This window comes from Carassius auratus, chromosome 7 (genome assembly GCF_003368295.1).
Source record: "Carassius auratus strain Wakin chromosome 7, ASM336829v1, whole genome shotgun sequence".
NCBI lineage: Eukaryota > Metazoa > Chordata > Actinopteri > Cypriniformes > Cyprinidae > Carassius > Carassius auratus.
In genome coordinates this window covers 17,503,945-17,522,726 of record NC_039249.1, presented here as the reverse complement: position 1 = coordinate 17,522,726, position 18,782 = coordinate 17,503,945, and the positions used below count along the sequence as shown (strand labels likewise).

The window sequence follows — 18,782 nt, the reverse complement described above, 5'->3', positions numbered from 1 at the left end:
TCAGATTAATTCCAAGTCAATTACTTCAATATTTACACATGTATGAGAGTATATACATGTGCATATGTGTGTATGAACTCATTAAACATTAATCTTAAAACTTCTCATTACAATCCCACAAATGCATGTAATCTTAGATGCAGTGCCAATTACTTCATTACATGCCCTCATTACATGCCATTTTTTCTGTAGAAAAAAATTCAGAGTAGTGCTAAAATACATGGCTAAGCAATAAAAAAAAATTGACAAAAAAAAATACACACCCCTAATAAAAGAAACAGAAAAACAAGAGCTATTTTTGGCAGTTCCTTTTTTATGGAATATTATTAATTACCACAGAGTACCTGAAGGTTATCTCCAATCCACCAGTAAAACACGGTAAGGTTTGCCTCAGTGGGCAGCACTATAGCTGTGAGATTTACTTCTTGATTTCTGCCAGCGATTGGAACCACCTCCAGATGGACATCTTGAAGAGGAGCTGGAGAGAACGTGGGATCAAAATAGAAACAATAAACAAAGTGAGAGTTGTGCAAAAAAATAAAAAAAAAAGTGTTAAGCCTATCTTGAGATAAAACAGAACATATAGTGTGAGAAATGTGTACAATGTCCATTAATATTTGGTAAGATTTCACATGGGCCTGATTTTGAGTTATGAAACATTTAAACCTCACGGTATTCTAGATTATACTACCCATTATGTTCCATAATTTACACAGCAGCCTTAAAACTCACATGACTAGATTATTTCTGAAGATTTTACTGACCTGTGACCTGGATGTAAAGCGTGGCTTGGTCATGTCCAGCAGAGTTTTCAGCCTTCACATTGACACGGTAAACACCTGGCTTCTCATAACGGTGCTGAATGGGTTCATCTGTGACAGTCAGGTTTTCATATATAGCCCTGACACCATCCATTAAATCGACCTGATATCTGGTGCTGGTGGTGTCACCCTGAAGAGGGAAGAATAAAGAAACAAAAGTTAAACATGCCTAAAATTAAGAAGAACATTCTTCCTTGCCTGTAAGTCTTTACATTTTCTATTTAGAGCATTCAAATGATAAGAGTTGTACTTCACCTGTTCCTGATGGACTATAAAAGTGATGTCATCCCCAGGTGCCACAGCCAGCATCTGTCCTTTGATGCCCAGCTGCAGACCTCTAGGGGGCAGCAGAGGGCAGGAATGCTGCTTCGCGCTCTGTTCTTTATTCAAGCCACCCTCACAAACATCAGAGATGACCTTCCGGTAACTACAACAAGACCAGAGATGTATAAAGTACTAGAGAACCATACTTGAGTAAAAGTACAAGTGCTCTATCAAAAAAGTGACTTGAGTAGAAGTAAAAGTGCTCTTTAAGCACCACACTTAAGTAGAAGTACTAAAGTATTCAACATTTTTTGTACTTAAGTATTGCAAGTAGTCTATTTTAAAATGTACTAATCAAGTACCGAAAGTAAAAGTAGAAGTATTGTGTTATGTAGCTATTAAAGAAAATAGTCAAAAGTTTGAACATATTGTTTTTACTATTTCAAATGATTAACCTAAAGGACAATCACAATTCCTTTGACTGTAACTTCTTGTAAACAAAAAAACGGTTACTAGGGTTAGTTAGCCCAATTTGCAAAATGATGTCATTAATAACTTACCCTCATGTTGTTTCAAACCCATAAGACATCAGAGGGTCATTTAGAATTTTTTGAAGCATCGAAAATACATTTTGGTCCAAAAATAGCAAAAACTATGACTTTATTCAGCATTGTCTTCTCTTATGTGTCTGTTGTAAGACAGTTAAAAACAAAGCAGTTTGTGATATCTGGTTCGCGAACGAATCATTCGATGTAACCGGATCTTTTTGAAACAGTCCACCAAATCGAACGGAATCGTTTTAAACAGTTCGCGTCTCCAATACGCATTAATCCACAGATGAATTAAGCTTAATTTGTTTAATGTGTCTGACACTCCCTCTGAGTTAAATCAAACCAATATCCCGGAGTAATTCATTGACTCAAACAGTACACTGACTGAACTGATGTGAAGAGAGAACTGAAGATGAACACCGAGCCGAGCCAGATAATGACTCGTTCACGAGTAAAGGACCGTTTCTGTCAGACGCGTCCGAATCGTGAACCGAGGAGCTGATGATACTGCGCATGTGTGATTTACTGTGAAGCAAACCGACACACAGAGCGTCTGAAACCGAACTGATTCTTTTGGTGATTGATTCTGAACTAATTCTGTGTTAATGTTATGAGCCCAGGTGCAGTCAACGCCAATGACGCCATTGCATCGAGCGCAAAAGAATCGGTGAACTGTTTTCTTCAACTGGTTTATTGAATCGAACTGTCAGAAAGAACTAACGTTACTGGTCATCCGAAAACCTATGCAACCGGTTCTTGACTCGTGAACGAGTCATTATCTGGCTCGGCTCGGTGTTCATCTCTCTCTTCACAGCAGTTCAGTCAGCACGCGCAGTCTCGCTTGATTCGCTTAATGATGTGCCAGCTTCATCAAACCTGCCATCTACAGTTCTGGCAGTGGTGTAATGGAATGATTCGTAACATTATTATAATTGTAACGAGTAACGATGCAGCACATAAAAAAATATCGGAGTAAAAGTATTAAACTCAGCGAAAATATGTACCGAAGTAAAAGTGGAAGTAGGAGAAAAAAATAATACTCTAGTAAAGTACAGATACCGCCTTTTAGTACTTAAGTACAGTAGTGAAGTAGTTCTACTTCGTTACTATACATCTCTGAACAAGACAACACAAGACATGTTAGCCTTTACTTGTTTTTATTATTTGCCTTAAACTGGAAAATCCATGTGATTTAAACTGAGCTGCGGAAAAGACGCATTTCATTCTTAAATACCTCAAATAATTTGCTTTAAGAGGTGGATAAAATATCTATATACTATGTCCAGAAAGGTATTCTCAGAACGACTGATAAACAAGCTGAACAAGCTGACAAACTGTTTTAGTCAGCTGAAGTTTTTTTGTGAGTTTTTTTTATTAATATTTTGAACGCAATGTCAGTAAGATTATGGTCAAAGTGAAAACTGAACATTTTGGCTCTGCTCAAGTCTATCACAGTGTTCATGAAGCACAACAGAAGTGGCACTCATGCAAACTGTTGACTTTATCACTCATTCACTATGCACTACAGAGTGATCATCACATAGTTTGCTATCCGTATATGACATGTCCCTGTTTTATGGGTCCAAACACTATCAAAAGTCAAAAGACAATAACGAATGGTGCTGATATTCATATTTTATTTTCATTTATTATGCAATTTTGTGAGAGAGTGAGTGTGTGTGTGTGTGTGTGTGTGTGTATATACTATATATATATATATATATATATATATATATATATATATATATATATATATATATATATATATATAGACCTGTAACACTAGCTTGTTCTATTCTTTTTTAATTCTATCTGTTTTCTTTTTATTTATTATATTATTTAAAAGCCCTTGCTACGTGTACTGTGTTAACCTAACTGAGACTTGTTATAGCACTTATATATCATTGCTCTTTTTGTTGTTTTTGATTGCTTCCACTGTCCTCATTTGTAAGTCGCTTTGGATAAAAGCGTCTGCTAAATGAATACATGTAAATGTAAAATGTAAATGATATACAGTAGTACTACTAAATACTACTAAAGTACTACATAACAGAATCTCAGTTGGCCAGACAGTGATTCATCTTTTTAGAATCATTAAAATATTGGTGTCTGAATCACTGTGACCCTGGAGACTATAGTGTACATCATGAAAAACTATTCATATATTTGTGTTACAAATGAACAGTGCTCATAAACGGATGTTGAGATAGCATTCTCACTTGAAACCGAGTGGAGGTTATTACGCAACTCAAGCAGATAAGGGATAAAATGAGTGTGTATGGACAGCTTCAGGTAATATTGTGCACTATCACTATGACATTGCATGTGTGTTGTGGCCTGAATGATGAACATCTGATCTGACAATTCAGGCTAAGAAACATTCCAAAAAGAGATCTGATTTCAAAAGACTTGTGGACATTTGTACTCATTTTATCATCCTGTCTGAACAAAGCTTGTGTGCTCATCTAATGTGTCTATGATATGCATGAGTGGGTGTTTTCTGTTGTGGCAGTCACTGTGCTTGCTCAGTGTAAAAACTGACACATTTTATAACTGTAGCGGTTATGCCCTGCATTTCTTAATGTTCAGCGTTCAGTATTACCCTGTGCTGGACTTGTAGCTGTTTCCCATGTGGCAGTTTTCAGGTGGAGCGTCAGGATCATGCCAGAAGTCAGGATAACAGCGATCCCCCTCTAACCGGAGGCTGGGAGCACGCTCAAAGCCATAGTCACTGAGAACACACACAGAGAGACGTAAAGCTCTATTTTTAGCCCAGTGCACTGCATTGGGTTTTGAAAGTGAAGTTAAGGGTGTCTGTTATAGCAAAGGCATCTGTGTATAATTGCTATTGGCTTAAAATGCGCAAAGCTTATCTCTCTATTTCGTACCAGGCAAAGTCTTTCTCAGTGCACTGGCAAGGTTTAGCTGTTAAAGCTGATGTATAGCTCTTCCCTTTAATGCAGAACGATGACTCCTTCCTCCTCCTGTACATTCGCTCCTGGCCCATGATGCATTTCTCTCTCTGTAGGAGAAAACCTGTCATGAGTCTCCATTTGAATAGTAAACTGATTCACAGTTTAAATGTAAATTTATTTCCATAACAGAAGAGTTCAAATGTATTGCTGAAATTTTTTTATATTATTATTATTATTATTTCAAATAATTTTTATATCTGCTTCCTTATTTTCTTCTCATGAGTTTCAATGATCTGTGCAGCACTTTGGTTCACCCTTTATTGTTTTTGAACATGCTGTAACTTTACTGCTGAGTGGGAGGTCAGAAAAACAGCCTGATATTACCTGTAGGTCAGTGAGTTTCCAGGAGTCATAATCAGCTTCCGTGCACTGCCTGGGAAACAACTGTCGGAAATCCACCTTCACCAGCTCCCAATCCGAACGGTAACTTATGTGGCCAAATACCCTGTCCACAACAGCAAGCAGAAATAAACATAAGCCTTCGACCTGTCCATTAATCCAACCCTCCATCCATAAACATCCGATTATCCATCAAGACAAAAGCCATTCATCCCTTTCACTGAAAAGCGAGACCATTGGAGTGTAACCTTGACTTCACGTCACAACACATCCTCTACCCAATTACGCATCTTGGGAATGGTGCAAACGAGAGGACAGACACATGACCTCGCTCATCAGCCGTGTGTTTCTAATGAGCGGGGGCCTCTTTAATTGAGGACTTTGAATTTCACATTGCCTTCCTCAAAAGGGCAGCCTCTTTATAATACAGAGACCACCTGCTGTTTGGGGTCTATGGGAAGATGTTCTTCACTTAATTCCAAATAAATCACTGTTCACCGCCACAAGGTGGAACCCTGTATCTGCATTTTATAGAACTCAAGAGTCATGAACAATTAGAAATGCTTTGATCCTCTGGCATATCACTCATATTTGAGATGTCCAATTTGATAAATACACTTCCTTCAGTTAAATGTAGTTCTACAATGAATATACAGCTCGCAATGGACTTAAGGCCTGATAGCAAAATGCCTAACCATTTCATGTCAAGATTATGCTCAAACAGCACTAACAGAATGATTGGAAGAACAAGCTTATTTATACTAATCTATATACTAAAGGCAAGTAAAGTAAGAAGAAAAAATCTTTCTCTATATGCAGAGGAAAGTAAGTCATAAATGTTTTGAAACATAAAGGGGAGTAAAATGATATTTATTTTTGATCAACTATCCCCTAGTGGACTAGTAACTTTTGTAGAGGACTCATACTCACGTCATAACCAGTGTCTCATCTCCAGGTTCACTCAAAAGTCCATCCACAAATACAGAAGTGCTGGTGAAGTTGTGGATGCTCCATGTCTGTCCTTCATCTGTGCTGAACCTAAGATAAAATATTTGGGTAACACTTTAGTATAGGGTCCAATTAAGACTAATAAGTAGTTGCTTATTAGCATGTCTATTATTAACATATTGGCTGTTTATAAGTGCTTATAAAGTACATAATGCATGACATCCATAATCCTACCCAATACCCTAAACTTAACAACTACCTTATAAACTATTAATAAGCATCAAATAATGAATTAATTGAGGCAAAAGTCATAGTTAATGGTTAGTTAATAGTGAGAATTGGACCCTAAAATAAAGTGTGACCGTTATTTTAATTAATTATACATTCATTCCTGTCTTTATAAAAATTCTGAACAAACTGTCAGCTGAAGAATCACTCCATCGGCGTTGATTCTCACAGTGTGAACATGAGAGTCTGTAGGCTACAAGGCAGCATAAGCACTACAAGCTCTTAGTTTTACCCTGACAGAAGCTGTGTTTGTACTGCCAAGACTCAATGCAGATAAAAGGCTTCAAGGATTATGTGAGAGATGGTAATGATTTTCTCTTTGATCTTTATAGGTCTCCTCTTTACGCACATTTGTGAAGCATGGTGAACTCGATATCTAGTATGCGAATCACTTCATACATTATGGCTAAAGAGTTGTCTGAGAGCAAAGGAAGAGATTCAGGCTGCTCGGGAACTCAGGGTGGTCTGAAGAGCCCTCCAAAGCCAAATGAGCTTCTTAAAGCGCTCACTCAAAGGATTACCAGCACAATCAGGTCAGCAAAAGCCAGAGAGGGAACGTCTTGAATTCCTGTTTTTCATACTGGTCTGGCCCAGTTTACAGTGTTCACTACTCGTGTTTCTCTTTCTGCTGTCAGTCTTTGTCATGTCAGCAACTGGGTACATTTGCGTTTTTGACTTTGAACACTTACTTCAAACTTAATTTACTTACTTGAGTATTTTTAAGGGGATTGAGGTGTCCTTAATGGCCACGATGACACCGCCATGATCCAGATAAAGAATGTGATGCTCTTCTTCAAAAACCTACAGTGAGCAAATGAAATAATCTCTTGAAGTTAATCAAGATTTAATGTCATTAGGGAAAAAAAGAGCTGAGGAAATGAGAGGCAGCAACAATCTCGAAAATCATTGAAAGGACATTAAGGCTGCCACATACTGAGCGCTGAAACGACAGCAAACGAGAGGACAGAATGAGAACAAGAGGAACAGAGATCTGAATTCACAGAGCAAACCGAACCAAGTCTGTTGGGAAAGGTGGGGGTTAAATACAAAGAGCAAACCTAAAGAGTCATGACAAGCCACAGAAGAAGCTACAATGAAGCATTTTTCGGACACCAAAAAGTCACTGTAAAACACATTCGCAGCCCATAAGTGTCTTTCCTGTTCATTCTCACCTGTCTCCAGGTCTTGCCACAGTCTGAGGTGATGTACATCTCCTCTTTATATTCAACCAGCTGAGACCCAAGGTTACCTGAAGAGATAGATACACGCAGAATATCTCCACATAAATACAAAGAGCGAGAGAGCATCTTTAATTTTCCTCTTTTTAACTTGAGGCGAAGCAGCAATTTCCTCACTTTGTTTAATTTTAAGAGAGAAGGAGGAGTAGTCGTGAGCGAGTTGCATATAAAAAGAATGAAACTGGAGGCTATTTTGGATCAAAGGCTGAGAACTAGTTAGAGCTGAACATTTTACTGAGGAAGTGCACAATAATAGCAAGAGAAAGCAATTTTTTAATGGAGACTCAGTACTCCCTTTGTGCGGTGTATGTACATGTACATTTATATGATGAGAACAAGCTTCAATGTGTGTAAAACCAGAGACTGCTCAGGTGTTTGTTAGTAAGACAAATAAGTCAAGAGTGAACAAGTCACAGTGACACTGCCTGTGTGTGTGTGTGTGTGTGTGTGTGTGTGCGCGCGTTACATGTCTGTAACCCTGAGGGAATGGACAGACTTGATGACCTTGTGAACTGGCAATAGCTCTAGCCTTGGATTCAAGAACATTAATGTATTCTCTTCCTCAATTCCCCATGAACCCTGTGGCAATAAAGAGCAAATATTTCATATATCTGAGCCTGTCTCCTTTTGTGCCTCAGTGTGGGCTCAATAGCAGTGCACAACACTCAGAAATGGTACATCACATTTATTTTTCCCTCCTAAAAATATTTCACAGCATTCCTTTCTTTTTTTCATTTCTTTGTACACACTATCACAATTTCCCTAAGCATGCAGTAGTGCAGATTTGGATCATGAATATAATAACTTGTAATTGAAAAGGAGTACAGAGCTTCATTTGATTTGAGTGTTTGGGCTCCTCAGGGCTATGGTGACAGTGCTGATGTGTGACAGTGGTCATGAAGACTGACCTGCACCCATTATGAGGCCTGGGGCAGAATCTTTAGTGTGGACCGTTCCAGACACATAAGGGTTGTCAGCCCATCGCAGGTGGAGATGGAGGTGACAGTCAGGCTAGGAAGAGGAGCAGAGACAATGAGAAATCTCACTCTATCCCACTTTTTTTTTTTTTTTTTTTACTTTGGTGATCAAGACAATTATTACCCAATAGATGTACCACCAACCAGTGTTTTACATAAGGTGTGCACTTAGCAGAAAGTCTAGACTCAAATAACAGTCTAAGTTCTACAATAAGCAGCCCATAATTTAAAATCACTTCAAGTCCTACTACATAGTGTTCCGGATAAAAGATGAATCAGAGCATGAATATAAAGCATATTTAAGGTGCCAAAAACCTTAACAGGGTGGTGATAAAAAATGAGGAAAGCAGTAAAAATGACAAAAAATGAGAGAGGAAGGAAGAGAGTGTTGATAAGTGAGGAGGAGAAGAGAACAATGAGAAAAAAGACATGTCAAACGGACGGCTGGGAGATGAAGATGTGAGAAGGGTTGGCTAGACAGACAGGAAAGGAGAGAGAAGTCAATACATGTCCTTTCAACTTCTGATTTATGTCTAGTCTTGTCTTGTCTAATGTTTGCCAGAAACCATATTTGTGTCTTAATTAATGGCCAGCTACCAGTCACAGTGTTTAAAATGGGCATTTATAACGATACATATCATCTCTAGCTGTTTGTGTGGATTGATGACTCAGATCGTTTTTTTCTTTTTTCTTCTCTTTTTTCATGAGACAGCGGCAGAACCGGTGCCTGCTCTGCCCACCAACCCTCAACCACAAACAGCAGGAGATGAGTCAGATCGAGGGGTCAATGACTTCACGTCTGTGTCTGAGACAGTTGCGGTACAATCATCCTGAACAGGAAAAAAAGCAGAGTGTGGGCTGGATATATATATATCTGTAGATGCATAATGAAATAAAGTCACGATTCTGTTCATATGAATATGCAATGAACTCAAGGGAAAACAACATCTGCATAATTATTGTATTTTTAAATCAAGGCCTGCATTGTAGTTTTTAATTTGTGGGTATGTTATCTACACTTCCATTTAAAAGGGGTCTGTAATGCTTTTGAAAGAAGTGTATTTTGCTTATTTGAGCAAAAATACAGTAAATTAGGTATATTGTGAATATTATTACAATTTTCCTATTTTATTCTTTAGCTGAATTTTGAAGAGCAAAGATGAATTTTCTGCTGTCATTAAATCCAGTCTTTAGTGCCACATGATCCTTTATTGTAAAATACTGATTTGGTGCTCAAAAACATTTCTTATTGTTATCAGTATTGAAAACAATTGTGCAAGTTAATATTACTATGGAAATGTTTGACATTTTTCAGGAATCTTTAATAAATATAAAGTTTAAAAGAACAGCAAATGAAATAGAAATCTTTTGCAAAAATGTAAGTTTTTACTGTTACTTTTTGATTACCTGAATTCTTGCTGAATAAAGGTATTTAAAAAGTTTTTTTTTTTTTTGTTGTTCTAAAAAAAAATCTCACTGACCCCAAATGTTTAAACTGTACTATATTTATAAATATCATATGTAAGTAATATGTTTGGGAAATCAAAGTATTAACTGAAAGGTAAAAAGGGGCTTAAAAATAACAACAACTGCAAAAAGTTTTGCTTAACTTTTCAGATACAAATAAAATGGGTGCAAAAGCTAGACTAAAATCAATGTAGTACTGATAGATACTAGATAGAAATGCAAAAGACCATCTGAAAGTTGGAATGGAAGCTGGAATGAGGAATGAACTGGCATATTTACCTGCTTGCAGCTGACAGCTTTGCCATTCATATCAGTTGTGGGAGGAGCCAGTGGTTCCCAGTCTCTGCCTTTGTTGTAGGTAATGAGAGTCTTCACTTTTCCATCTATTTTTTGATTGGCCAAGAATATGCCCTTGATGCCACGAACCTGAAAAACATACACACACAACCAAAGGATGTGATATTCCTCAGCATCTCCCAGACCTGTCAAGAAGCTGTAAGGTATCACTAGCAAGTCAAATTATGGCAAAGACACAACTGTCTAAGAAACTGTCCGATGTGTTAGATCTTGTTTCGGTAGCACAGCTTTCTAGAATCACTCATTTATTTAAACATGCTGCTGGCAATAAATAATAAATGCGTGGAGGCAGAGTTACGACAGCAGATCACAAGCAGCCACACTTCAGTTTTAGGTGTGTTTGAAGTGTTATAGGTAAAGGTCTCTAACAATGTCAACTTTACAACAGCTGAACTATGTTTAGTTCTTTATGCAGAAGGTAGGATGTGAAGCCCACACTGCCTTGTTTTACACAAGTACATTGTGGGATGAAATGCTGACCTCGAGGATGTCGATGAGGACTTTCTCTTCGGGCTGCTTGGTGCTGCGGACGTTCTCCAACACAATGGAGTAATAGACTCCTTGTGGATCCGACTGGTAGAGGTTGTACGTGTCTGTTTGATACCACTCCTGCAGAGCCAGGAATACCTGATTCTCGTCTGTACTCACAATTTGCACATCCTGCACAGAAACACAAAAACAGAGAAGCAGAAATATACCACACAAGAAGTTTAGAACCTCGTGTAAAGATAAAAAGTCAAATAAGTTCAATGCAAATGACAGTTTCAGTTTTCTCAGCAGGTACAAATGAATAACATCATGATTCGTTCGGCGCTTGCGTCTTTGTGTGAAGAGAGATAGAAAAGCTGAACGCTTTCACTCGTGCTTCCATAAAAACAACCACAAAAAAGAGCTGCATATAAATCCATGGTGAATATATTTAGTTGCTTTGAAATGAAAAGTTTATTTTGAGCTGCTGTGAAGAACTGCGTTGGAACATGAACTGTGTAGGGACAGATTTAGATGAAATGAATGCATGAACCATTAATGAATCCATCCTATAATTAGCTCTTCTGATTTGCTTTAAAAAAAATACCGAATCAACATTAAGCTCCTCAGTTTTGGTAGCTTAGATGCATACAGCCGGGCGCTGTGGCAACGACTGGGTCAGGACGGGGGAGTTTGTCACCATGTTGTTCCTCCCGATAAAGTGAAAGTGGGTCGCATTAATTTAAGCACAAAGATGAAGGGTACAAGCTCAAGCCCCCAGATGAATTCATTCATAAGAACTTAAGTGAAGAGCTAGCAAAGTCCCTAAAGCGCCGTGTAGCTTTAATGTGCTTCAGAGACCAAATTCTAAGGCTATTTTTCACTTATGTCCCACTAACAGCAGTTTAGAGGCACTGAACCCCCTCTGTGAGAGGTCAGTTACACAACACCTGTTTACTCTAAGAATTATAGGATGGAAAAGGGAAGATAAGGATAAAGCAACACACTTAAAGAAGCATCTGTAACTACTTGCGTGTGTGCATGTGCATATGGCTTTACTGTACATGCAGCTTCTACATAAAGAATAATAAAGAGGCTTTCTGAGTAATAAATCCTTACTACATATGCAGTATAAATAGTGTATGTCTTCTATCAGCTTCATGAAGGTCAATTATCATGACATGATTTAAACAATTTCAGTCAGAATTAGAAAGATTTTTTGTTAGAATTAAATAGCCAGACAATTTCATATTTCTCTGTCATTTTTCACTTCCCAAAAAGACCGGAGGCTTTTCTAATGCAACATAATGATGCACATTACTTGTATAACTGATGCTGCCTCTGTCTATTTTATAATTCTTGTGGTGCCACAGAACATGACGGAAAATGTGGTCTGGTCTGTCTCCTCATAACCCGCCTAAATGAGTTGTTTTCTGGCAAGATTTATCACTATTTTTCATCAAAACACAAAATGCATGCAAACAAAATGGTACCATCAACATTCACAATTCCAGCTTATTATGATCAATGACACAGCTTTAAAAAGTCTTAAAACAAAACTTCATGAACCACTCTTCCAGCTCACTGTTATAGAGACTTCTAATCCTGTTTCATCCCTATGTTCTCTTCCTTCCTAAAATATCTTTCTATATCCACACACAAACACTTCTGAAAAGTACCAATTTCCCCAGAAGGCTCAGACTATTCTGATTAAATGAATGCAAATATTGAATTTCAGAGAAGCTCTTATATAGAGGGGAGTGCAAATGTGTCCTGGCTTTACAGACATTATTTCCAACTGAATTGACCCTTTTACCAACCTTAGGTTCATGATGACATCTGGAGACAAGCAATCACAAATCGCAATAGCTTGACTGATTGCTTCCACGTTGGCTATGTAATTTTTCGATCAGATTTGGAGATGGTACTGAACACGCCTCTAGTCTAGAACTGCAATGTAATTCCTGGCTGTTGATTTGAGGTCAAATATGAACAGCTCATCATCTTTTAGTTAGTTGTGCATTAAAAATGTAACGATGAGGTCATCTTCCCACCATGGCTTACACAAGACAGTGAAGTCATCGCTGAAAGTTCCCCTGGAGAGAGTGGAAGTTTTAAATGTGGATCATGAGATCATCTAAACATGCACACAAGCAGCAACAAGGACAACAGAGTAAGAGAATTAGAACAGGAAGCTATAGGTGAAGCACTTGTGTTTTCTTGGACTGGATAGGTCCTGTCTTTGTCTATCATACTGTGTGACAGGACACTCAGGCCCCCAGTACTGATAACAGCACTATCAGAACTCAAAACAGCACTATCCATCTGTCTCTGACAGCAGGCACAGGACCCCTATCAGCCATGACACATCTGCAGGACATTTGTGTCTCTGCCTACTGCCACGATCCCTGACTGCATTATCAGCAGGCTGACTGAGTGTCTAGAAGGATGGGATGGGTAACAGTATGTATGGATGGATGGAAAGACAGGAAATCTGTATAGAAAGAAAGAAAGAAATGAAATGGCATATTAACACGCCAGCAGAATGTTTTGATTTTTCTCTATGACTGAAGGACTCATTGTGCTCCAACATTGGTGCATTTGAATTCTGGTCATGCGGTTTCATTCTTGAAGTGGAGAAACAGGTCTTAATTGCCCAAAATCAATAGTATTGTTTCTATTCACAGTCTTCTTCAAATAAAAGAACACTGGGCCTTTTTTAAGTGATCCTGTGTTGTTCATGGGGGATTGCAGTTGGTTTGCATTTATCTAAGCTGAAACATTTAAAGCAGGCTTACAAAATTACAGATGCAACACAAAGTTACATTCTCCAGAATGCCGTCGTTTCTCAAGTGCACTTAATGATTGGACATCAAGTTTAATGAAACGTGTCTACTGAAATTTGACATGATGATGTTATTTTTTTATTTAAGATGGGCTGATTCACTCCTGAAAATCCTGGCATTATTTAATCAGCCTTTATGTGCGCCACATGTATCAAGTCATGAAGGTCTGGAACTACATGACGGTGAGTAAATGTTGAGACAATATTCATTTTTGGCTTAATAAAAAGCAGCTTATTCATTTTCTTCATCTTTAGTTCTTCAGACATAACAAGCTTTACTTCATTTTAATTTCTAATAATAATACAAATAAACAAACAAAAATCAGTTGAGAAGAGGTTTAAAATAAGAAAGACAAAGTTTGAAAGGGAGAAAAAAAAGAAAGAGAAGTGGCACTTATCCATTTAGTGCCCTGGGTGTGTTACAACAAACAATTCGTCCCACTGGAGCCATGAACCATGATTAATCCATAACGTAAAGAAAGGAACTTCAGGAGAGATCTCAGACGGCATGCTGGAATTGGGTTTTGCATTTTTCAAAAGGTTTTCAATTATTCACTGTGGAAAATATGGGCACAACATCAGCCAACCCCATCCCTCTCACACACTCTTGCTCTCTTCTGGGTTCTTGAACCGGGTGTCTAAAATTTGACCTATCTGCTCAGTCAAGCGACAAGCAACTCAAAGAGCAGAGCAAAGAGGGTCTAGAGAGGGGAAAAACACCAATAATGCTTTAACCCACAAAATGACACCGCGGAGGGAAATGATAAATACATCCACTCTAAACAGTCACAAAAACCCTTGCATGTTCACTTGAAGGCTCTGAGCGAATGAATATACAGCACGCTCAACTTCTACAGTAATTAAATCAAAGCTTTTATCCTTTGCCATTAAGGCGAATGCCTGGTAATCTGGGGCATCTTTCTTAGTAGTACTCTTCTCTTACACTTTTCTCTCTCCCTCTTTCACTCTGTCACAGTGAATCAGTGGTTGGCAAAGTTACAAATGCCATTGACAGCAGCTTCCCTACAGCCTCTGCCTCTCTCTGAGGTGAAATATACATGAAGCAGGCCCCTCTGGCCTCCACTCCAATCAATGTTATTCAATTACAGTCAGCCAGCATTTTACTGAAGCACTCCCTTGGGTTAGAGCCATAGACAGCCTGGTCAGTCATCAGCTGTAACCCTTAGCCAGCTGTCTTCTTTCGTCGGCATATTACTGCCATACATCACGGCTCCTCAGTAGGTTAAACCCACATCTGGGTTGTAATAGTGTAGTGTTTCAATGCTAGACACCAACTGTGCTCTTCAGTTCATACATATTGCTGCGATAGGTCATAGTCAGTCTCCGGCTTTAAAGTGCAATCCACAACAGCTGCAGATGATAAAAGAACAATAACCACCTTCAAACGGTAACTCACATTAAGTACAAAGTTCATGACAAAAACAGCAGTAACTTAAAACACAAAATTAAACATGCACATGATGCTGCTAAAGGAGATGTTAGTAAAAAGCCCCAAATGTAATTTTAGTATTTTTATCCTTTTTACACCAGTTTCACTGTTTTTTCACTCTGTTTGTCTGTGTTTGCCAGTTTTGGACACGTGGACAGACTGTGCATTAGTTGTGGATATTTTTTTGTGACTTTTAGTGCAGGTTACACTCAAAAAAATGTACTTTCACCTTTGCCAATTTTATTTAATTCGTTCATGTTATGATTACTTAAAAAAATATATTTAACAATGTGTACAACAAAAAAAGTGTGTATTGGCAGCTTTACTTAAAAATTATTTGTTCAGCCAACATAACATTGTTGCAAAAATAACAGATTAATGAAACCAACACAGACTTGCATCTCATTGGCTGAGGATTTCTGCAGTGTATTATGGGTAATTGTTATTCTGTCACCCTCTTGTAGAAGTGTAGCACCATTAGATAGGTAGATGAGTAATACAATTTATAGCAATGAAGTTGTTTTGATAAGTTTTAGAACAAAACAAACAAAGAAACAAACAGTTTGAAATGTTGCTTTGTGTTTCAAATATGCTTGTGATAAAATTGATAAGCTGTAATTAAAGAAAGGTCTAAATGAAGAGTAATATTAATCAGCTGCACATGATACTAATACACAGGGGGTGGCATTCCTAAAATGGCATTATTCAAATTTTTTGTCTTCATTATTTAAAAGTTTCAGGTACAATTAAGTCATTTGTTGTTTGTTGACTCTATTAAGGTTTGTTAAGTTTACTTAAACTTATTTTTTAAAATGAACTTAATTATTAAAAACATTGTCCAAAACATTGCAAATTAGTTGGGGTGACACTATTAAATTAAGCTTTGCCCAACCATAGTAAATAAGTTGAATCAACCTTAATAAATTAAGTTGACCCAACGTAAATACATCAAATTGGAGTAACAGAATTGCATAATGCTGAAATAAAGCAAATTAATCATGTGGAAATCCTTTCCATGATTTTTTTATGTTCGTTCAAAGAGTTATTTTTTTGAGTGTACATAAGTTATCCAGTAGGTGGCAACAAGTGACTGTCTTTATAAGTAAGTCATTGAATAATTTAACCAATTTGTTCTAACTCAGTAATTCATTCATCAGTTAAACAAACAACTGTCTTCATGATTCCGCCATTGAATCATTTACTCAACCAATTTGTTCAAAAACACTGATTTATTCAGGAACGAAACACCACTGCTACATTAATTCTGCTTTTACTTTGTAACTAGGCCTATTTTCTTTTGTGCAGCAACAATATACTGGCCATAATTTGCCTAAAAATGTTGTTAGTTTTAATTAAAAAAAATAATATATGTGTCTTGATATGTGTGATAGTGTTTAATTTACAGTGTTGTGATTGAATAAGATTAAATAGCAGTGATAAAAATATTTTAAACAAACAATATAGAAACACAATATTAAATATCAGTTTGCATTGCAGTATAATTAGCAAAAAAAAGTTTTAAACAAAACATTTTAAACATACCAAAAATTTTTTTTTTTGCAAAGACTCAAAAGTGATTTAAATCGAGTAAATATTGGTCATTTTAAAGTCACATTTTCTGAGGACCGTACCTTTGGAAGGGCATATTTAGGGAATCTCATCTGAACAAATTCATTTCTTCGATATGAGATGTAAAACTTGGTTCGATTTCCTGTAGTTACCTATAAAAAAAATAAATATAAATTATTTCATTATTCCAATGACAGGGTCTTGTCTTCATTATCAGCAATTTTGAGACAAACCACTCTCACTTTCCCATTCATCCTTTGCCATCTCAATTCACAATGTTGATTTTACCAAGCTACTATTGTCCCAACAGATTCAGTCTCTACTAACACTGAACCAGAAGATCTGTCTGTTGGTCTCTATGGTTCACAGAAATTGTGTCCAGTCTGAAACAGCATGACTCTGACCCAACACAAACATTTCACACACTGTAGTCCTGTTCCTCAAGGGCATATCTAAATTCCTTTTCAACAGCTACAATCCCTTCAAAAAACAACTGAGCATGTGAGGGAGATGGGCAGTGGGGGAGATGAATACAGAACACGCAAATGTCCTTGAGTCATTGGCTAATTATAAAAGATCTGAAAAAAGGAATACAATTTAAAAAGGGAGATAAGGGAAAAGCAATTCTGATTTTTAAATGTTACCAAAATTAAGCTAATATGCAGTATGCCCACAATATTGACAAAACTATATATATATATATATATATATATATATAGTGATAACGCATCATGCATCACTAGACTGGAGTACAATTTTAAGATATTAAATATATTAAAATGGTAATTGCAAAGATATTTTAATAATATTTTACAACATTACTTTATTTTTTGATAATTACAGATTTGGTGAGCATAAGGGACAACATAAAAAAAAATCTTGCTAAACTCTGTAATGTTTGAATGGATCTGTCTGAATAAATATGTACATACATCATATGTTAAGATGTAACAAGTAATTTTACCTTCACAAATATGTATTCATCTTGCACTGACAGGGAATTGTGGTCAATCTTCCCCAAGAACTGTGCTGTCACCATTTTATCAGAGCAATTTTGTATGAGACATGTCACATAAAGGTATCCTGGTGAAAGACAGAAACACATGAAAAAGGGTTAGAGGAAAAGTGAAGATAACAATTTGACTTTCAAAAGTTTGAAGGCAAATTTCATTTCTATGTCTGATTATACAGCTTTTGTAAGTGAGTGTTTGGAAGCCATTCCAAAGGTGAATGGGGTGGAAGATATCTGCAACAAAAAACAAAAAACAAAAAAAAACCTGGAGCTCTTAATAAAATTAGCTGAAGCTGATCCTCACTGGGCACATTGCTTTGCTCCAGAATGACAGGAAATTAATTATGGGAAAACAGTGTCGAGATGCCCTGTCGCAATGGCCTTTCTGTTCAGAATCTCACACAATAGCTGGCTCAGCAATCTCTACAAAACACACACACACACACACATTCATCAATTCTCCAAAAGTGCATGAAAAATTGGAAAATTATGAAAAAATTAGGGGAGAATGCATACTCCAAACATCATGGCCAAAGGTTACATATCAAAGAGGGGAACTTAATTGCCATTTTAAAAATGTTGTTTCCTCTCATTCACTGTGGTTTTATTTTTTTGTTATTAATTTTAGGCAAACAAATGGGCAGACATCTTCTCTGAAGAGGACGAATGGTTAATCAAAGCAGTACAGCAGAGAAATTAATTAAAAAGCAATTAGAATGGCTGAGCGCTTTGCTTCTGTCTTCTGTCACACAAGGTCAGACGTGCACACACACACACACACACACACACACAAATACAGCACATCCTATGAGAGGTCGAAGAAACCACTGAGCTGAAGAAAAAACACTTGAGGTCTGCATCAGTGTGACACAAGCCCAACAGATAAAGAGTTAAACCACAACTGAAAGTTCCTTTATCAGAAGAAGGATTAGGTGTATGCGTCCAGTGTGATTTTCTTATACTGGTTAGATACACCTCTCACCTCCCTTAGGGGTTGAGTTTATGTGTTTGTAGGTTGCAGTGTGAGACTGTCAGGCAGCGTTTAACCTTCACTGGCTTAAGTGTGATAAATCTCTGTGCACCAGTACATCTCTGTGCATCTGTACGCCTGGTCTCTTTTACACAAACAAACACACAAGCCTTACAAAAAGCTCAACAAGGTGGAATTTCTCTGAAAGAGGTTTGTTTGAATGAGGCAAAACTGAAGCCCTAA

The 18,782-nt window shown here is 37.2% G+C and overlaps 1 protein-coding gene across 3 annotated transcripts in view; it reads right to left on the bottom strand.

The window, feature by feature from the left end:
- LOC113106131 (VPS10 domain-containing receptor SorCS2) overlaps positions 1-18,782 on the bottom strand; it is a 166,635-nt gene that overhangs the window by 8,805 nt on the left and 139,048 nt on the right. For all 3 annotated transcript variants that reach the window (XM_026267758.1, XM_026267757.1, XM_026267759.1), the window contains exons 7-20: positions 17,522-17,640; positions 16,620-16,709; positions 10,706-10,885; positions 10,148-10,294; positions 8,333-8,435; positions 7,359-7,435; positions 6,896-6,987; positions 5,881-5,988; positions 4,936-5,056; positions 4,525-4,658; positions 4,239-4,367; positions 1,077-1,248; positions 765-951; positions 345-478 (exon numbers count right to left, since the gene is read on the bottom strand). In XM_026267758.1, the coding sequence (XP_026123543.1) occupies positions 345-478; positions 765-951; positions 1,077-1,248; positions 4,239-4,367; positions 4,525-4,658; positions 4,936-5,056; positions 5,881-5,988; positions 6,896-6,987; positions 7,359-7,435; positions 8,333-8,435; positions 10,148-10,294; positions 10,706-10,885; positions 16,620-16,709; positions 17,522-17,640 (1,793 nt within the window). The remainder of the gene's footprint in view (positions 1-344; positions 479-764; positions 952-1,076; positions 1,249-4,238; positions 4,368-4,524; positions 4,659-4,935; positions 5,057-5,880; positions 5,989-6,895; positions 6,988-7,358; positions 7,436-8,332; positions 8,436-10,147; positions 10,295-10,705; positions 10,886-16,619; positions 16,710-17,521; positions 17,641-18,782) is intronic.